The 22,153-nt window shown below is 50.5% G+C and overlaps 1 protein-coding gene across 2 annotated transcripts in view; it reads right to left on the bottom strand.

Moving 5' to 3' along the window:
• Positions 1–22,153, bottom strand: part of LOC115129389 (dystrophin-related protein 2-like) — a 120,327-nt gene that overhangs the window by 23,559 nt on the left and 74,615 nt on the right. For both annotated transcript variants that reach the window (XM_065018590.1, XM_065018589.1), the window contains exons 13-14: positions 9,920–10,005; positions 2,282–2,439 (exon numbers count right to left, since the gene is read on the bottom strand). In XM_065018590.1, coding sequence (XP_064874662.1) covers positions 2,282–2,439; positions 9,920–10,005 — 244 coding nt within the window. The remainder of the gene's footprint in view (positions 1–2,281; positions 2,440–9,919; positions 10,006–22,153) is intronic.

Genomic DNA, 22,153 nt, shown 5'->3' with positions numbered 1-22,153 from the left:
TATGTAGAGCCCAACCCATCTGCCCCTCTGTCATGAATGACTCCACTACACCTCTACGCTACACCCTACAAACTACACCCTAGACCCACAGAACGTGCTAGCGCGTGTCATCCCCTCACTTTGACTTCACTGCCATGCCAACGTGATAAATTGTTTATCTGGGCACTTCTGATTGGAACTACACTGATAATAAAATCTGCTCATAAAAGACATGACATACAGCAAATAGAGTTGACAGACAGGGTTTTAACCCCCTGTGGCTGATATCAGGAGCAAATAGAGTTGACAGACAGGGTTTTAATTCCCTGTGGCTGATATCAGGAGCAAATAGAGTTGACAGACAGGGTTTTAACCCCCTGTGGCTGATATCAGGAGCAAATAGAGTTGACAGACAGGGTTTTAATCCCCTGTGGCTGATATCAGGAGCAAATAGAGTTGACAGACAGGGGTTTAACCCCCTGTGGCTGATATCAGGAGCAAATAGAGTTGACAGACAGGGTTTTAACCCCCTGTGGCTGATATCAGGAGCAAATAGAGTTGACATACAGGGTTTTAACCCCCTGTGGCTGATATCAGGAGCAAATAGAGTTGACAGACAGGGTTTTAATCCCCTGTGGCTGATATCAGGAGCAAATAGAGTTGACAGACAGGGTTTTAACCCCCTGTGGCTGATATCAGGAGCAAATAGAGTTGACAGACAGGGTTTTAATCCCCTGTGGCTGATATCAGGAGCAAATAGAGTTGACAGACAGGGTTTTAACCCCCTGTGGCTGATATCAGGAGCAAATAGAGTTGACAGACAGGGTTTTAATTCCCTGTGGCTGATATCAGGAGCAAATAGAGTTGACAGACAGGGTTTTAACCCCCTGTGGCTGATATCAGGAGCAAATAGAGTTGACAGACAGGGTTTTAATCCCCTGTGGCTGATATCAGGAGCAAATAGAGTTGACCGACAGGGTTTTAACCCCCTGTGGCTGATATCAGGAGCAAATAGAGTTGACAGACAGGGTTTTAATCCCCTGTGGCTGATATCAGGAGCAAAAAAGAGTTGACAGACAGGGTTTTAACCCCCTGTGGCTGATATCAGGAGCAAATAGAGTTGACAGACAGGGTTTTAACCCCCTGTGGCTGATATCAGGAGCAAATAGAGTTGACAGACAGGGTTTTAACCCCCTGTGGCTGATATCAGGAGCAAATAGAGTTGACAGACAGGGTTTTAACCCCATGTGGCTGATATCAGGAACATGGACGGGAATCGAGCGACATTTCATTACGGGCCGGCTGTAAAAAAGTGAAGATTTTTAATATTTTTTATAAAGGTTTTAAAAAGCCACCGCCCAAAAACCTACTACCTACTCGTCCCAACTCTACCATTAAAGGGACTGCTTTAAAAATGCATTTCCCTACTGAGCTAAATGCCATGAGGCGGGATTTCAAAAAAGCTGATCCCCCCCCATGTATGAGAGTGGAAATGACAATGCCCTCAGTTCTTCCATGTCTCCATCTGCAACACTTTGAAATGATGTTATGCCCATAGATTCCATATGGTTCCAACAACAGTATGTTAAACCAGATTGGTTTCACAAAAAAAATGTAAATCATTTTCCACAGACCACATTGGTTCACACAGGATTTCACTCAGAATAAACCATTTTTATCAGTAACACCTACGATCAATGACCCCAACATTTATGATGCTTAAAGGCCAAGTGGCGTCAAAAACTAGACTTGACTGTGTTTTATATATATTTCCATATATACTGTGGAAAGTCAGTTAAGAATAAATTTGAATTTACAATGAAGGCCAACCGCGGCCAAACCCTACCGCGGCCAAACCCCACCCAGACGACGCTGGGCCAAATGTGCCCCTCAAAAGGGACTCCCAATCACGACCGGTTGTGATACAGCCTGGAATCGTACCAGGGTCTGTAGTGACACATCTAGCACTGGGATACATGGTCTTAGACCGCTGCGCCACTCAGGAGCCCAAAACACTGTGAAATTGTGAAAATTATGATAATGCCTTTTTAAGATCTGTTTGAAAAGACTGCCTGATATTTCTGTTTTGCCTGTTTTGGTGGGATGGAGTTTTGGCCTGCCTGATGACATCACCATAAAAAAAGAGAATTTAAAACCTCTCTGCCAAAAACAGCTCACTCAGACCACTCCCAGACAGTCCTAGCAAAATTCTTGCTTGAGAAATTGCGTGTGTGCGTGTGTGTATGTGTTTGCGGCCTGCGCGCATCTGTGTGTGTCTGTGTGTGTGTATGGGTGATCTCACCATACGGAAGCAGCTGCGTACACTGGGCTCCACATTGCTCCCACCGAAGGCGGCCACCTCTCCCAGCTGTCGCGGGATCTGGATGGCTTCATAGAGCAGCATAGTGAGGTAACGCTGGTCTGTCAGACCCCCTGGACCAGACACCTGCCTGAACAGGTCTGACAAAACATACAGGGTTAATAAAATATGTGTGTGTGTGTGTGTATGTGTGTGTGTGAGAGAGACACTATGTTCACCCATGTGTAATGTGTAGTATCTAAGCCTGTGTGTAATGTGTAGTATTGAAGCCTGTGTGTAATGTGTAGTATCTAAGCCTGTGTGTAATGTGTTGTATCTAAGCCTGTGTGTAATGTGTAGTATCTGAGCCTGTGTGTGTATACAATATGTCTGCTTCTGTGAACGAGAGTATATTTAAGCAATAAGGCACGAGGAGGGGGTGATATATGGCCAATATACCACGGCTAAGGGCTGTTCTTGTGCACAACACAACGCGGAGTGCCTGGATAAAGACCTTAGCCATGGTATATTGGCCATATACCACAAACCCCTGAGGTGCTTCATTGGTATTATAAACTAGTTACAAAATGTAATTAGTCATACCCATGGTATATGGTCTGATATACCACGGCAGTCAGCCAATCAGCATTCAGTGCTTAAACCCCCAGTTTATAATACTACTATTCACACCTATACATACAGTACATTTGAAAAGTATTCATACCCCTTGACTTTTTCAATATCACTCGGACAGAGCTCCAGAGAACTTTCCAGAAGGACAACCATCTCTGCAGCACTCCACCAATCAAGCCTTTATGGTAGAGTGGCCAGACCGTAGCCACTCCTCAATAAAAGGCACGTGACAGCCTGCTCGGAGTTTGCCAAAAGGCACCTTAAGGACACTCAGACCATGAGAAACAAGATTCTCTGGTCTGATGAAACCAAGATTGAACTCTTTGGCCTGAATGTCAAGCATCCTGGCACCATCCCTAAGTTAAAGCATGATGGTGGCAGCATCATGCTGTGGGGATGTTGTTCAGTGTCAGGGACTGGGAGACTAGTCAGGATCGAGGGAAAGATGAACGAAGCAAAGTACAGAGAGTTCCTTGATGCTCCGGAGCGCTCAGGTCCTCTGACCGGGGTGAAGGTTCACCTTCCAACAGGACAATGACACTAAGCACACAGCCAAGACAACGTAGTAGTGGCTTCGGGACAAGTCTCTGAATGTCCTTGAGTGGCCCAGCCAAAGTCCGGACTTGAACCCAATCGAACATCTGTGGAAAGACCTGAAAATAGCTGTGCAGAGACGCTCCCCATCCAACCTGAAAGAGCTTGAGAGGATCTGCAGAGAAGAATGGGAGAAACTCCCCAAATACAGGTGTGCCAAGCTTGCAGTGTAATATCCAAGAAGACTCGAGGATGTAATCGCTGCCAGTTTTTTTTAATGTGCAAAAATAAAAAAAGTTTGGGATATTGTGTGTAGATTGACAAAATGTTGAAAAAGTCCAGGGGTCTGAATACTTTACGAATGCACTGTATGTACCCACATCTCTGTATTTCTCTGTGTGTGGGCGATATTTCCCTCTGCCTGTATCTAGGTATGTTGGGGGGGGGAGAAAGAGAGAGAGAGAGAGAAAGAGAGAGGTACAGTAGAGGAAGAGAGAGAGACAGAGAGAGACAGTAGAGGAAGAGAGAGAGAGAGACAGAGAGAGAGAGAGAGAGAGAGAGAGAGAGAGAGAGAGAGAGAGAGAGAGAGAGAAGAGGCAACCGTGCTGATCTAATTGTAGACAAAGAGCTGCATTAGCACTGGCTGCCTCGTCAGGCTCTGAAAGGGGCCTTCGTCTGCGAGTCGTGACTCTGCATGTCACTGAGGAGATGGATACTGACAGCTGTGTGAAGTGCCATTATAAATAGCACCAGCCCCTGCCTGCCTGCCTCTCCCCTGCACATGACTCAGGGGGGAGTAGAAGACACTGACACCTGCATGTTAAACAGTAGTCTGATAATGTCACACACACAAGTTGTCAGCCTCTCTACCCTAGTAATGCCCTGGCACACACACTCATACATACACACACAGTATGTCTGCCATACTGCTATGCTGCCACGTTCACTCATTCACCAGATGTGCCCCTTGTTTACTAGCATAATCAGGGATCATCTCTCCTCTGAGCTGAGGAGACAAAATGTGTGATCAATCACTGGGACAAACTGGCATGGCTGACATCACTGCCCCCCCTCACAAGCCTCCAGTGGCATGCCGTTCCTGCTTTGTCGGGCCATTAAAAAAACACTCAAAATCTGTCATTCAATTTTTTCGAGCAGTCACAGATGGTGTGTCAGCCGACAGTGGGCCTGGCCTGACCTGCTGGGGCTGTCTAAAATCTTGTATCCCGTGACTTTCTGTTCCAGGTCTCACAATATGGATGACACCCCTCATTCTCTCTCCTCTCCCCCCTTCTTCACATATTTAAAAGGCTGTGTCATAAAATGAAGCTGTAAAATGTTTACACTTCCCCTGAGCTGAGCACCAGTGAAATATTAGAGCATAATTGAACATCAGAAAGGGAAGCCAGGGGGGCCAGAGAGAGCTGAGTGTGGTGAGAGAGTGTCTTCTCTCTGCTTAAAAGTCATATGTACTTTGGAGAGAGACTCGTACATTTCCTCAGTGAAAACAATGTACTGAGCAAATGTCAAATTGGCTTTTTACCAAATTGCCATACGACAGACCACGTATTCACCCTGCACACCCTAATTGACAAAAAAAAAACAAAGCAAAGTCCTCTCATGCTTTGTTGATTTCAAAAAAGCTGTTGACTCAATTTGGCATGAGGGTCTGCTATACAAACTGATGGAAAGTGGTATTGGGGGAAAACCATAAAACATAATAAAATCCATGTACACAAACAACAAGTGCGTGGTTAAAATTGGGAAAAAACATTTATTTCCAAAGGCCCATGGGGTGAGACAGGGATGCAGTTTAAGCCACACCCTCTTTAACATGTATATCAACGAATTGGGGCACTAGAACAGTCTGCCGCACCGGGCCTCACCCTACTAGAATCTAAAGTCAAATGTCTACTGTTTGCTGATGATCTGGTGCTTCTGTCACCAACCAAGGAGGGCCTACAGCAGAACCTAGATCTTCTGCACAGATTCTGTCAGACCTGGGCCCTGACAGTAAATCTCAGTAAGACAAAAATAATGGTGTTCCAAAAAAGGTCCAGTTGCCAGGACCACAAATACAAATTCCATCTACACCGTTGCCCTAGAGTACACAAAAAAAATATACATACCTCGGCCTAAACATTAGCGCAACAGGTAACTCCACAAAGCTGTGAACAAGCTGAGATACAAGGCAAGAAGGGCCTTCTATGCCATCAAAAGGAACATAAAATTTGACACACCAATTAGGATCTGGCTAAAAATACTTGAATCAGTTATAGAACCCACTGCCCTTTATGGATGTGAGGTCTGGGGTCTGCTGACCAACCAAGAATTCACAAAATGGGACAAACACCAAATTGAGACTGCATGCAAAATTCAGCAAAAATATTCTCTGTGTACAACATAAAACACCAAATAATGCATGCAGAAACGAATTAGGCTGCTCAGCAAGGATGAAGCCACTGCTCCAAAACCACTATAAAAAAGTCAGACAACGGTTTGCAACTGCACATGGGGACAAAGATCGTACTTTTTGGAGAAATGTCCTCTGGTCTGAATAAACAAAAATAGAACTGTTTTGGCATAATGACCATTGTTATGTTTGGAGTAAAAATGGGGAGGCTTGCAAGCCGAAGCACACCATCCCAACCGTGAAGCACGGGAGTGGCAGCATCATTTTGTGGGGGTGCTTTGCTGCAGGAGGGACTTGGAGCACTTCACAAAATAGATGGCATCATGAGGGAGAAAATTACGTGGATAAATTGAAGCAACATCTCAAGACATCAGTCAGGAAGTTAAAGCTTGGTCGCAAATGGGTCTTCCAAATGGACAATGACCCCCAGCATACTTCCAAAGTTGTGGCAAAATGGCTTAAGGACAACAAAGTCAAGGTATTGGAGTGGCCATCACAAAGCCCTGACCTCAATTCTATAGAAAATGTGTGGGCAGAATTGAAAAAGCGTGTGAGGGCAAGGAGGCCTACAAACCTGACTCAGTTACACCAGCTCTGTCAGGAGGAATGGGACAAAATTCACCCAACTTATTGTGTGAGGCTTGTGGAAGGCTACCCGAAATGTTTGACCCAAGTTAAACAATTTAAAGGCAATGCTACTTAATACTAATTGAGTGTATGTAAACTTCTGATCCACTGGGAATGTGATGAAAGAAATAAAAGCTGAAATAAATCATTCTCTCTACAATTATTCTGACAATTATTCTGGTGATCCTAACTGACATAAATCAGGGAATTTTTACTAGGATTAAATGTCAGGAATTGTGAAAACTGAGTTTAAATGTATTTGGCTAAGCTGTATGCTAACTTCCGACTTCAACTGTACATTTTTCAAGCAGACCACCATAGTCCCTGTGCCCAAGGAAGCAAAGGTTACCCGCCTAAATGATTACCGCCACGTAGCACTCACGTCGCTAGCCATGAAGTGCTATGAAAGCTGGTCATGGCTCACATCAACAGCACCCTCCCGGATACCCTAGACCCAATCCAATTCGCATTACGCCCCAACAGATCCACAGACGACGCAATCTCAATCGCACTCCACACATGGTCTTTCCCACCTGGACAAAAATAACACCTATGTGAGAATGCTGTTCATTGACTCAGCTCAGCGTTCAACACCATAGTGCCCACGAAGCTCATCACTAAGCTAAGGACTCTGGGACTAAACACCTCCCTCCGCAACTGGATCCTGGACTTCCTGGGGTAGGCACCAACACGTCTGCCACACTGATCCTCAACACTGGGGCCCCTCAGGGGTGTGTACTTAGTCCCCTCCTGTACTCCCTGTTCACCCACACTGGGTAGCCAAACACGACTCCAACACCATCATTAAGTTTGCCTATGACACAACAGTGGTAGGCCTGATCACTGACAACGATGAGACAGCCTATAGGGAGGAGCTCAGAGAACTGTCAGTGTGGTGCGAGGACAACAACCTCTCCCTCAATGTGAGCAAGACAAAGGAGATGATCGTGGACTACAGGAAAAGGAGGGCCGAACAGCCCCCCATTAACATCAACAGGGCTGTAGTGGAGCGGGTCGAGAGTTTCAAGTTCCTTGTTGTCCACATCACCAACGATCTATCATGGTCCAAACATTCCAAGACAGTTGTGAAGAGGGCACGACAAAACCTTTTCCCCATTAGGAGACTGAAAAGATTTGGCATGGTTCCCCAGATCCTCAAAAAGTTCTACAGCTGCACCATCGAGAGCATCCTGACCAGTTGCATCACCGCCTGGTACGGCAACTGCTCGGCATCTGACCGTAAGGCGCTACAGAGGGTAGTGCGTATGGCCCAGTACATCACTGGGGCCAAGCTTCCTGCAATCCAGGACCTATATAATAGGCGGTGTCAGAGGAAAGTCCATAAAACTGTCAAGAGACTCCAGTCACCCAATCAGACTGTTTTCTCCGCTACCGCACGGCAAGCAGTACCGGAGCGCCATATCTAGGACCAAAAGGCTCCTTAACAGCTTCTACCCCCAAGCCATACCATAAGGCTGCTGAACAATGAATCGAATGGCCACCGGACTATTACATTGACCCCCCACCCCATTTGTTTTGTACACTGCTGCTACTCACTGTTTATTATCTATGCATTGTCACTTCACCCCCACCTACAGGTACCCCCTGTATATAGCCTCGTTATTGCTATGTTATTGTGTTACTTTTTATAATTTTTTACTTGAGTTTATTTGGTAAATATTTTCTTAACTCTTCTTGAACTGCACTGTTGGTTAAGGGCTTGTAAGTAAAAATTTCATGGTAAGGCCTACACTTGTTGTATTTGGCGCAGTGTATTTGGCGCAGTGTATTCGGCGCGGTGACAAATACAGTTTGATTTGATTTGTATATAGACATCCTATGACATTTGAAATGTCTTTATTCTTTTGGAAATTCTGTGAGTGTAATGTTTACTGTTAATTTTGATTGTTTATTTCGCTTTTGTTTATTATCTACTTCACTTGCTTTGGCAATGTATGTTTCCCATGCCAATAAAGCCCTTGAATTGGATTGAATTGAGAGAGAGAGACAGAGAGAGAGAGAGAGGTTGGGGTCCGCTCACCAACCAAGACTTCACAAAATGGGACAAACACCAAATTGAGACTCTGCACGCAGAATTCTGCAAAAATATCCTCCGTGTACAACGTAAAACACCAAATAATGCATGCAGAGCAGAATTAGGCCGATACCCACTAATTATCAAAATCCAGAAAAGAGCCGTTAAATTCTACAACCACCTAAAAGGAAGCGATTCACAAACCTTCCATAACAAAGCCATCACCTACAGAGAGATGAACCTGGAGAAGAGTCCCCTAAGCAAGCTGGTCCTGGGGCTCTGTTCACAAACACAAACACACCCTACAGAGCCCCAGGACAACAGCACAATTAGACCCAACCAAATCATGAAAAAAAAAAAAAAAAAAAGATAATTACTTAACACATTGGAAAGAATTAACAAAAAAACAGAGCAAACTAGAATGCTATTTGGCCCTACACAGAGAGTACACAGCGGCAGAATACCTGACCACTGTGACTGACCCAAAATTAAGGAAAGCTTTGACTATGTACAGACTCAGTGAGCATAGCCTTGCTATTGAGAAAGGCCGCCGTAGGCAGACATGGCTCTCAAGAGAAGACAGGCTATGTGCTCACTGCCCACAAAATGAGGTGGAAACTGAGCTGCACTTCCTAACCTCCTGCCCAATGTATGACCATATTAGAGAGACATATTTCCCCAGATTACACAGATCCACAAAGAATTCGAAAACAAATCCAATTTTGAAAAACTCCCATATCTTTTGGGTGAAATTCCACAGTGTGCCATCACAGCAGCAAGATTTGTTGCCACGAGAAAAGGGCAACCAGTGAAGAACAAACACCATTGTAAATACAACCCATATTTATGCTTATTCATTTTATCTTGTGTCCTTTAACTATTTGTACATTGTATATATATATAATATGACATTTGTAATGTCTTTACTGTTTTGAAACTTCTGTATGTGTAATGTTTACTGTTAATTTTTGTTGTTTTTCACTTTATATATTCACTTTGTATGTTGTCTACCTCACTTGCTTTGGCAATGTTAACACATGTTTCCCATGCCAATAAAGCCCTTGAAATGAATTGAATTGAATTGAGAGAGAGAGAGGGACAGAGAGAGAGAGAGAGAGAGAGAGAGAGAGAGAGAGAGAGAGAGAGAGACAGAGAGACAGAGAGAGAGAGAGAGAGAGACAGAGAGGGACAGAGAGAGAGAGAGAGAGAGAGAGAGAGAGAGAGAGAGAGAGACAGAGAGAGGGACAGAGAGACAGAGCGCAGGAGAGCGAGTAATTCCCTTCATTAGCCTAAGTGGTTGTCTTCATGTAATGCTTGCAATCGGGCTGGTTTTTTCTTTTATTCCTTTGTTAGGGGGCTGCAGGGCTGTGGTGTCTACATGAACGGGACTCATACTTACATTTATACTTCTCCTGAACATCCGCATTGCACAGGCTCACCAGTCCCGTCTTGAAGGAGAGGACGCGTATCTTCCCATTGCGACCACTTGGGAGAAAGGAGGAGGGCAGGTCAGAGAGAGAGAGACATTTTTGTATATATACAGTGCATTCAGAAAGTATTCAGGCCCCTTGACTTTTTCCACATTTTGTTAAATTACATTTTTATTCCAAAATTGATTAAATACGTGTTTTTTCTCATCAATCTACACACAATACCCCATAACAACAAAGCCCAAATAAGTTCAGAAATGTTTGCAAGTGTATTAAATATAAAACAGAAATACCTTATTTACATAATAGTATTCAGACCCTTTGGTATGAGGCTCGAAATTGAGCTCAGGTGCATTCTGTTTCCATTGATCATCCTTGAGATGTTTCTACAACTTCATTGGACATGGACATGATTTGGAAAGGCACACACCTGTCTATATAAAGGTCCCACAGTTGACAGTGCATGTCAGAGCAAAAACTAAACCATGAGGTCGAAGGAATTGTCCGTAGAGCTTCGAGACAGGATTCTGTCGAGGTACACATTTGGGGAAGGGTACCAAAACATCTCTGCAGCACTCCACCAATCAGGCCTTTATGATAGAGTGGCCAGACAGAAGCCACTCCTCAGTAAAATGCACGACAGCCCGCTGAGAGTTTGCCAAAAGGCACCTAAAGGACTCTCAGACCATGATAAACAAGATTCTCTGGTCTGATGAAACCAAGATTGAACTCTTTGGCCTGAATGTCAAGCATCACGCCTGGAGGAAACCTGGCACCATCCCTAAGTTAAAGCATGATGGTGGCAGCATCATGCTGTGGGGATGTTGTTCAGTGTCAGGGACTGGGAGACTAGTCAGGATCGAGGGAAAGATGAACGAAGCAAAGTACAGAGACTTCCTTGATGCTCTGGAGTGCTCAGGTCCTCTGACCGGGGTGAAGGTTCACCTTCCAACAACCCTAAACACACAGCCAAGGACAAGACTGATCCCACAGCTTAGACATTTAAAGGTTAACCAATAAAAAATATGAATAACATTCCACCCATAAGGCCACTCAGTCATTTGACTGCAAGAAAGGGCTACTGACAGTGTGGAAGACCAGGAAAAAAGAGCTGCAGGGGGGGTCCAGACCCTAGAGCTGTGCTGCTGCGGGCTCCAGTCACACTGGAGCATGTACACTGAGTATAACAAAACATTAAGAACACCTGCTCTTTCCATGACATAGACTGACCAGGTGATTCCAGGTGAAAGCTATGATCCCTTATTGATGTCACTTGTTAATTCCATGTCAATCAGTGTAGGGGAGGAAACAGGTTAAAGAAGGATGTTTAAGCTTTGAGACAATTGAGACATGGATTGTGTGTGTGTGCCATTCAGAGCGTGAATGGGCTACAAAAAAATGTAAGTGCCTTTGAACAGGGTATGGTTGTAGGTGCCAGGCGCACTGGTTTGCGTCAAGAACTGCAATGCTGCTGGGTTTTTCACACACAACTGTTTCCCGGGTGTATCAATAAAGGACATCCAGCCAAATTTGACACAACTGTGGGAAGCATTGGAGTCAACATGGGCCAGCATCCCTGTGGAACGCTTTCGACACCTTGTAGAGTCCATGCCTCGACAAATTGAGGCTGTCCCGATGGCTAAAGGAGCGATAACTCAACGCTCCCCATCCAACCTGAAAGAGCTTGAGAGGATCTGCAGAGAAGAAAGGACGAAACTCCCCAAACACAGGTGTGCCAAGCTTGTAGCGTCATACCCAAGAAGACGAGGCTGTAATCGCTGCCAAAGGTGCTTCAACAAAGTACTGAGTAATGGGTCTGAATACTTATGTAAATGTAATATTTCAGTTATTAATAAATAAAAGAATGCAAACATGTCTAAAAACCCGTTTTTGCTTTTGTGTTTATGGAGTATTGTGTGTAGATTGATGAGGGAAAAAAACCATTTAATCAATTTGAATATGCTGGAACGAAACATTATTTTCTACATTGTTGAATAATTGTGATGACATCAAAAAGATGACACCAAAAAAATGTTAAACAAATCAAAATGTATTTCATATTTGAGATTCTTCAAAGTAGCCACCCTTTTCCTTGATGACAGATTTGCACACTATTGGCATTCTCTCAACCAGCATAACCTGGAATGCTTTTCCAACAGTCTTGAAGGAGTTCCCACATATTCTGAGGACTTGTTGGCTGCCATTCCTTCACTCTGCGGTCTAACTCATCCCAAACCATCTCAATTGGGTTGAGGTTGAGTGATTGTCGGGGCCAGGTCATCTGATGCAGCATTCCATCACTCTCCTTCTGCGTCTCACAAAGACGTGGCAGTTGGAACCAAAAATCTTAAATTTGGACTCATCAGACCAAAAGACAGATTTCCACAGGTCTAATGTCCATTGCTCATGTTTCTTGGCCCAAGCAAGTCTATTCTTCTTATTGGTGTCCTTTAGTAGTGGTTTCTTTGCATCAATTCGACCATGAAGGCCTGATTCACGCAGTCTCCTCTGAACAGTTGATGTTGAGATATGTCTGGTACTTGAACTCTGTGAAGCATTTATTTGGGCTGCAACCTGAGGAGCAGTTAACTCTAATGAACTTATCCTCTGCAGCAGAGGTTACTCTGGGTCTTCCTTTCCTGTGGTGGTCCTAATGAGAGCTAGTTTCATCATTGCGCTTGATGGTTTTTGCGACTGAAGAAACTTTCAAAGTTCCTGACATTTTACGGATTGACTGACCTTCATGTCTTAAAGTAATGATGGACTGTCGTTTGTCTTTGCTTATTTGAGCTGTTCTTGCATTAATATGGACGGGTTCTTTTACCAAATAGGGTTACCTTGTCACAACACAACTGATTGGCTAAAACACCTTAAGAAGGAAAGAAATTCCACAAATTAACTTTTAACAAGGCACACCTGCTAATTGAAATGCATTCCAGGTGACTACCTCATGAAGCTGGTTGAGAGAATGCCAAGAGTGTGCAAAGATGTCATCAAGGCAAATGGTGGCTACTTTGAATAATCTCAAATACAACATTTGTTTAACAGCTTTTTGGTTACTACACGATTCAAAATGAGTTATTTCATAGTTTTGATGTCTTCACTATTATTCTACAATGGGGGTTGTAGAGCAACACACCATCGTGTGCAGGCCAAACTGTTTGGACGCTACAGACGTTGTCATGACTAGACAGATTTTCAGCACGTTTCTTGGTCTGACAAACATCGCTGAAGCTCGGCCACCTTCCACCGCAGACGCGGAAGCGTTGGATTGAGACTAATCACGTTCGTCTAATGAATTAACGGACCAAAGCGCCGCGTACGTAGAGTTCCACATATTTATTAGACAGTGAAACTTAGAAAAAACAAAACAATAAAGAATAAACGAAACGTGACGACAATGCAGTGCGAACAGGCAACTAAACATAAACAACATCCCATAACCCACAGGTGGAAAAATACAATTTAAGTATGATCCCCAATTAGAGACAACGATTACCAGCTGCCTCTAGTTGGGAATCATACACAAACACCAACATAGAAAATCAAACCTAGAACTCCACATAGAAATAATAAACTAGACTAAACCCCAAGTCACGCCCTGACCTACTCGAACATAGAAAATACAGGCTTTCTATGGTCAGGATGTGACAAAGATATCTCTAGCTTAAACTGACAGATTTTAAAGGGGGATTGTTTTATTATGTTACTTAGATTTACGCACGGGCTCTTAATTGATCAACTTGATCAAATAAAAAACAACACAAATCTGGCATTTGAGACATAGGAGAGGCAGGGGAGACATAGGAGAGGCACGGGAGACAAAGGAGAGGCAGGGGAGACATAGGAGAGGCAGGGGGAGACATAGGAGAGGCAGGGGGTGACATAGTAGAGGCAGGGGGAGACCTAGGAGAGGCAGGGGAGACAGGAGAGGCAGGGGAGACCTAGGGAGAGACATAGGAGAGGCAGGGGAGACATAGGAGAGGCGGGGGAGACATAGGAGAGGCAGAGGACACATAGGAGAGGCAGGGGACACATAGGAGAGGCAGGGGACACATAGGAGAGGCAGGGGACACATAGGAGAGGCAGGGGAGACATAGGAGAGGCAGGGGAGACATAGGAGAGGCAGGGGGAGTCATAGGAGAGGCGGGGGAGACCTAGGAGAGACATAAGAGAGGGGGGAGACATAGGACAGGCAGGGGAGACATAGGAGAGGCAGGGGAGAACTAGGGAGAGACCTAGGAGAGGCAGGGGGAGACATAGGAGAGGCAGGGAGACATAGGAGAGGCAGGGGACACATAGGAGAGGCAGGGGAGACAAAGGAGAGGCAGGGGGAGGCAGGGGGGAGTCATAGGAGAGGCGGGGGAGACCTAGGGAGAGACATAGGAGAGGCGGGGAGACATAGGAGAGGCAGGGGAGACATAGGAGAGGCAGGGGACACATAGGAGAGGCAGGGGAGACAAAGGAGAGGCAGGGGGAGACATAGGAGAGGCAGGGGAGACAAAGGAGAGGCAGGGGAGACATAGGTGAGGCAGGGGGTGACATAGGAGAGGCGGGGGAGACATAGAAGAGGCAGGGGAGACATAGGTGAGGCAGGGGGTGACATAGTAGAGGCAGGGGGAGACCTAGGAGAGGCAGGGGAGACATAGGAGAGGCAGGGGACACATAGGAGAGGCAGGGGAGACATAGGAGAGGCAGGGGAGACATAGGAGAGGCACGGGAGACAAAGGAGAGGCAGGGGAGACATAGGAGAGGCAGGGGGAGACATAGGAGAGGCAGGGGGTGACATAGTAGAGGCAGGGGGAGACCTAGGAGAGGCAGGGGAGACATAGGAGAGGCAGGGGAGACCTAGGGAGAGACATAGAAGAGGCAGGGGAGACATAGGAGAGGCGGGGGAGACATAGGAGAGGCAGGGGACACATAGGAGAGGCAGGGGACACATAGGAGAGGCAGGGGACACATAGGAGAGGCAGGGGAGACATAGGAGAGGCAGGGGAGACATAGGAGAGGCAGGGGGAGTCATAGGAGAGGCGGGGGAGACCTAGGGAGAGACATAGGAGAGGCGGGGGAGACATAGGAGAGGCGGGGGAGACATAGGAGAGGCAGGGGAGACATAGGAGAGGCAGGGGAGACCTAGGGAGAGACATAGGAGAGGCGGGGGAGACATAGGAGAGGCAGGGGGAGACATAGGAGAGGCAGGAGACACATAGGAGAGGCAGGGGAGACAAAGGAGAGGCAGGGGGAGGCAGGGGGAGTCATAGGAGGCGGGGGAGACCTAGGGAGAGACATAGGAGAGGCGGGGGAGACATAGGAGAGGCAGGGGAGACATAGGAGAGGCAGGGGACACATAGGAGAGGCAGGGGAGACAAAGGAGAGGCAGGGGGAGACATAGGAGAGGCAGGGGGAGACATAGGTGAGGCAGGGGGTGACATAGGAGAGGCGGGGGGAGACATAGAAGAGGCAGGGGAGACATAGGTGAGGCAGGGGTGACATAGTAGAGGCAGGGGGAGACCTAGGAGAGGCAGGGGAGACATAGGAGAGGCAGGGGACACATAGGAGAGGCAGGGAGACATAGGAGAGGCAGGGGAGACATAGAGAGGCACGGGAGACAAAGGAGAGGCAGGGGGAGACATAGGAGAGGCAGGGGAGACATAGGAGAGGCAGGGGGTGACATAGTAGAGGCAGGGGAGACCTAGGAGAGGCAGGGGAGACCTAGGGAGAGACATAGGAGAGGCAGGGGAGACATAGGAGAGGCGGGGAGACATAGGAGAGGCAGGGGACACATAGGAGAGGCAGGGGACACATAGGAGAGGCAGGGGACACATAGGAGAGGCAGGGGAGACATAGGAGAGGCAGGGGAGACCTAGGGAGAGACATAGGAGAGGCAGGGGAGACATAGGAGAGGCGGGGGAGACATAGGAGAGGCAGGGGACACATAGGAGAGGCAGGGGACACATAGGAGAGGCAGGGGACACATAGGAGAGGCAGGGGAGACATAGGAGAGGCAGGGAGACATAGGAGAGGCAGGGGGAGTCATAGGAGAGGCGGGGGAGACCTAGGGAGAGACATAGAGAGGCGGGGAGACATAGGAGAGGCGGGGGAGGAGAGGCGGGGAGACATAGGAGAGGCAGGGGAGACATAGGAGAGGCAGGGGAGACCTAGGGAGGAGAGACATAGGAGAGGCGGGGAGACATAGGAGACGGGAGACAAAGTCAGGGGAGACATAGGAGAGGCAGGGGAGACATAGGAGAGGCAGGCAGGGGAGACATAGGAGAGGCAGGGAGACCTAGGGAGAGACATAGGAGAGGCGGGGAGACATAGGAGAGGCGGGGGGAGACATAGGAGAGGCGGGGGAGACCTAGGGAGAGACATAGGAGAGGCGGGGGGAGACATAGAGAGGCGGGGGAGACAAAGGAGAGGCAGGGGAGTGGCAGGGGAGACATAGGAGAGGCAGGGGAGACATAGGAGAGGCGGGGGGAGACATAGGAGAGGCAGGGGAGACATAGGAGAGGCACGGGAGACAAGGGGAGGAGAGGCAGGGGAGACATAGGAGAGGCAGGGGGAGACATAGAGAGGCAGGGGAGGGGAGACATAGGAGAGGCAGGGGAGACATAGGAGAGGCACGGGAGACAAAGGAGAGGCAGGGGAGACATAGGAGTGGCAGGGGAGACATAGGAGAGGCAGGGGAGACATAGGAGAGGCAGGGGGAGACATAGGAGAGGCAGGGGAGACATAGGAGAGGCAGGGGGAGACATAGGATAGGCGGGGGGAGACATAGGAGAGGCAGGGGAGACCTAGGGAGAGACATAGGAGAGGCACGGGAGACAAAGGAGAGGCAGGGGAGACATAGGAGAGGCGGGGGAGACATAGGAGAGGCAGGGGAGACCTAGGAGAGGCAGGGGAGAACTAGGGAGAGACATAGGAGAGGCACGGGAGACATAGGAGAGGCAGGGGAGACATAGGAGAGGCAGGGGAGAACTAGAGAGAGACATAGGAGAGGCACGGGAGACATAGGAGAGGCAGGGGAGACCTAGGGAGAGACATAGGAGAGGCACAGGAGCCATAGGAGAGGCAGGGGAGACCTAGGGAGAGACATAGGAGAGGCACGGGAGACAAAGGAGAGGCAGGGGAGACATAGGAGAGGCAGGGGAGAACTAGGGAGAGACATAGGAGAGGCACGGGAGACATAGGAGAGGCAGGGGAGACCTAGGGAGAGACATAGGAGAGGCACGGGAGACATAGGAGAGGCAAGGGAGAACTAGGGAGAGACATAGGAGAGGCACGGGAGACAAAGGAGAGGCAGGGGAGACATAGGAGAGGCAGGGGAGACATAGGAGAGGCAGGGGAGACATAGGAGAGGCGGGGGGAGACATAGGAGAGGCGGGGGAGACATAGGAGAGGCAGGGAGACATAGGAGAGGCAGGCGGGAGACATAGGAGAGGCAGGGGAGACATAGGAGAGGCAGGGGAGACATAGGAGAGGCAGGGAAGACATAGGAGAGGCAGGGGAGGGAGACAGACAGGAGAGGCGGGGGGAGACATAGGAGAGGGGGGAGACATAGGAGAGGCAGGGGAGACATAGGAGAGGCAGCGGGAGACATAGGAGAGGCGGGGGAGACATAGGAGAGGCGGGGGAGACATAGGAGAGGCAGCGGGAGACATAGGAGAGGCAGGGGAGACATAGGAGAGGCAGGGGGAGACATAGGAGAGGCAGGGGAGACATAGGAGAGGCAGGGGAGACATAGGAGAGGCAGGGGAGACATAGGAGAGGCAGGGGAGACATAGGAGAGGCAGGGGAGACATAGGAGAGGCAGGGGAGACATAGGAGAGGCGGGGGAGACATAGGAGAGGCAGGGGAGATATAGGAGAGGAGGGGGAGACATAGGAGAGTCAGGGGAGACAAAGGAGAGGCAGGGGAGACATAGGAGAGGCAGGGGAGACATAGGAGAGGCAGGGAGACATAGGAGGCGGGGGAGACATAGGAGAGGCGGGGGAGACATAGGAGAGGCAGGGGAGACATAGGAGAGGCAGGGGGAGACATAGGAGAGGCAGGGGAGACGGGGGAGACATAGGAGAGGCAGCGGGAGACATACGAGAGGCAGGGGAGACATAGGAGAGGCAGGGGAGAACTAGGGAGAGACATAGGAGAGGCAGGGGAGACATAGGAGAGGCAGGGGAGAACTAGGGAGAGACATAGGAGAGGCACAGGGGAGACCTAGCAGAGGCAGGGGGAGACCTAGCAGAGGCAGGGGGAGACATAGGTGAGGCAGGGGGTGACATAGTAGAGGCAGGGGGAGACATAGGAGAGGCAGGGCAGGGGAGACATAGGTGAGGCAGGGGAGACATAGGGAGGCAGGGGAGACATAGGAGAGGCAGGGAGACATAGGAGAGGCAGGGGAGACATAGGAGAGGCAGGGGGGAGACCTAGGGAGAGACATAGGAGAGGCAGGGGAGACATAGGTGAGGCGGGGGTGACATAGTAGAGGCAGGGGGAGACCTAGGAGAGGCAGGGGAGACATAGGAGAGGCAGGGGAGACATAGGAGAGGCGGGGAGACATAGGAGAGGCAGGGGAGACATAGGAGAGGCGGGGGAGACATAGGAGAGGCGGGGGAGACCTAGGGAGAGACATAGGAGAGGCAGGGGAGACCTAGGGAGAGACATAGAAGAGGCACATAGGGAGACAAAGGAGGAGAGGCAGGGGAGACATAGGAGAGGCAGGGGAGACATAGGAGAGGCAGGGGGAGACATAGAGAGGCAGGGGAGACATAGGAGAGGCAGGGGAGACATAGGAGACATAGGAGAGGCAGGGGGAGACATAGGAGAGGGGGGGGGAGACCTAGGGAGAGACATAGGAGAGGCACGGGAGACAAAGGAGAGGCAGGGGGGAGACATAGGAGAGGCAGGGGGAGACATAGGAGAGGCAGGGGAGACATAGGAGTGGCAGGGGAGACATAGGAGAGGCGGGGGAGACATAGGAGAGGCAGGGGAGACATAGGAGAGGCAGGGGGAGACATAGGAGAGGCAGGGGGAGACATAGGAGAGGCAGGGGGAGACATAGGAGAGGCAGGGGAGACCTAGGGAGAGACATAGGAGAGGCACGGGAGACAAAGGAGAGGCAGGGGAGACATAGGAGAGGCAGGGGAGACCTAGGGAGAGACATAGGAGAGGCACGGGAGACAAAGGAGAGGCAGGGGAGACATAGGAGAGGCAGGGGAGACCTAGGGAGAGACATAGGAGAGGCAGGGGGAGACCTAGGAGGGAGAGACATAGGAGAGGCGGGGGAGACATAGGAGAGGCAGGGGAGACATAGGAGAGGCAGGGGAGACATAGCAGAGGCAGGGGGGAGACCTAGCAGAGGCAGGGGAGACCTAGGTGAGGCAGGGGGTGACATAGTAGAGGCAGGGGGAGACATAGGAGAGGCAGGGGAGACATAGGAGAGGCAGGGGGAGACCTAGGGGAGACATAGGAGAGGCAGGGGAGAGACATAGGTGAGGCAGGGGGTGACATAGTAGAGGCAGGGGGAGACCTAGGAGAGGCAGGGGGAGACATAGGAGAGAGGCAGGGGAGACATAGGGAGGCAGGGGACACATAGGAGAGGCAGGGGAGACATAGGAGAGGCAGGGGGAGACATAGGAGAGGCAGGGAGACAAAGGAGAGGCAGGGGGAGACATAGGAGAGGCAGGGGAGACAAAGGAGAGGCAGGGGAGACATAGGGTGAGGCGGGGGTGACATAGGAGAGGCGGGGGAGACATAGGAGAGGCAGGGGAGACATAGGTGAGGCAGGGGGTGACATAGTAGAGGCAGGGGGAGACCTAGGAGAGGCAGGGGAGACATAGGAGAGGCAGGGGACACATAGGAGAGGCAGGGGGAGACATAGGAGAGGCAGGGGAGACATAGGAGAGGCACGGGAGACAAAGGAGAGGCAGGGGAGACATAGGAGAGGCAGGGGGAGACATAGGAGAGGCAGGGGTGACATAGGAGAGGCGGGGGAGTAGAGGCAGGGGAGACCTAGGAGAGGCAGTGGAGACATAGGAGAGGCAGGGGAGACCTAGGGAGAGACATAGGAGAGGCAGGGGAGAGGCGTGGGGGGAGGAGAGGCGGGGGAGACATAGAGAGGCAGGGGACACATAGGAGGGATCAGGGGACACATAGGAGAGGCAGGGGAGACATAGGAGAGGCAGGGGAGACATAGGAGAGGCAGGGGAGACATAGGAGAGGCAGGGGAGACATAGGAGAGGCAGGGGAGACATAGGAGAGGCAGGGGAGACATAGGAGAGGCAGGGGAGTCATAGGAGAGGCGGGGGAGACCTAGGGAGACATAGGGAGAGGCGGGGGAGACATAGGAGGAGGGGAGACATAGAGGGGGAGACATAGGAGAGGCAGGGGAGACATAGGAGAGAGACAGGGGAGACCTAGGGGAGACATAGGAGAGGCAGGGGAGACATAGGGCAGGGGGAGACATAGGAGAGGCAGGGGAGACATAGGAGAGGCAGGGGAGACATAGGAGAGGCAGGGAGACCCTAGGGGGGAGACATAGGAGAGGCGGGGGAGACATAGGGAGGCGGGGGAGACATAGGAGAGGCGGGGGAGACCTAGAGGAGGGGGAGACATAGGAGAGGCAGGGGAGACATAGGAGAGGCGGGGGAGGGAGACAAAGGGAGGCAGGGAGTGGCAGGGGAGACATAGGAGAGGCAGGGGGAGACATAGGAGAGAGACATAGGAGAGGGGGAGACATAGGAGAGGCGGGGGAGACATAGGAGAGGCAGGGGAGACATAGGTGGCAGGGGTGACATAGTAGAGGCAGGAGGGAGACCTAGGAGAGGCAGAGGGGGAGACATAGGAGAGGCAGGGGAGACATAGGAGAGGCAGGGGAGACATAGGGAGGAGGGGGAGACAGGGGAGACATAGGAGAGGCAGGGGAGACATAGGAGAGGCAGGGGAGACAAAGAGAGGCAGGGGAGACACGGGAGACAAAGGAGAGGCAGGGGAGAGACATAGTAGAGGCACGGGAGGGAGACCTAGGGAGGAGGGGGAGAGGCATAGGAGAGGCAGGGGGAGGGGGAGACAAAGGAGTGGCAGGGGGGAGTGGCAGGGGAGACATAGACAAAGGAGAGGCAGGGGGGAGACATAGGAGAGGCAGGAGGGAGACATAGGGAGAGGCAGGGGGAGACATAGGAGAGGCAGGGGAGACATAGGAGAGGCAGGGGGAGACCTAGGAGAGGCAGGGGAGACATAGGAGAGGCAGGGGGGGGAGACAAAGGAGAGGCAGGGGAGTGGCAGGGGAGACATAGGAGAGAGACATAGGAGAGGCAGGGGAGACATAGGAGAGGCAGGGGGAGACATAGGAGAGGCAGGGGAGACATAGGAGAGGCAATGGAGACATAGGTGAGGCAGGGGGTGACATAGTAGAGGCAGTGGGAGACCCTAGGAGAGAGCAGGGGAGACATAGGAGAGGCAGGGGGGGACACATAGGAGAGGCAGGGGAGACATAGGAGAGGCAGGGGAGACACAGGAGAGGCAGGGGAGACGGGAGACAAAGGAGAGGCAGGGGAGACATAGGAGGGGGAGTAGGAGAGGCAGGGGAGACATAGGAGAGGCAGGGGAGACCTAGGAGAGGCAGGGGAGACATAGGAGAGGCGGGGGAGACAAAGGAGAGGCAGGGGAGTAGGAGAGGCAGGGGAGACATAGGAGAGGCAGGGGGGAGACATAGGAGAGGCGGGGGAGACATAGGGGGAGACATAGGAGAGGCGGGGGAGACATAGGAGAGGAGGGGAGACTAGGAGAGACATAGGAGAGGCAGGGGAGACATAGGTGAGGCAGGGGGTGAGGAGATAGCAGAGGCAGGGGGAGACCTAGGAGAGGCAGGGGAGACATAGGAGAGGCAGGGGAGACATAGGAGAGGCAGGGGAGACATAGGAGAGGCAGGGGAGACACAGGAGAGGCAGGGGAGACAAAGGAGAGGCAGGGGAGACATAGGGGAGACATAGGAGGGGGGAGACATAGGAGAGGCAGGGGGTGACATAGTAGAGGCAGGGGAGACCTAGGAGAGGCAGGGGAGAGAGAGCAGGGGAGAGGCAGGGGAGACATAGGAGAGGCACTAGGAGACAAAGAGAGGCAGGGGGAGACATAGGAGAGGCAGGGGAGGGGGAGACATAGGAGAGGCAGGGGAGACATAGGAGAGGCAGGGGAGACATAGGAGAGGC

The sequence above is a fragment of the Oncorhynchus nerka genome, linkage group LG5 (assembly GCF_034236695.1).
Source record: "Oncorhynchus nerka isolate Pitt River linkage group LG5, Oner_Uvic_2.0, whole genome shotgun sequence".
NCBI lineage: Eukaryota > Metazoa > Chordata > Actinopteri > Salmoniformes > Salmonidae > Oncorhynchus > Oncorhynchus nerka.
Note: the sequence above shows the minus strand (reverse complement) of the source record. Positions and strands in the feature narration are given on the sequence as shown.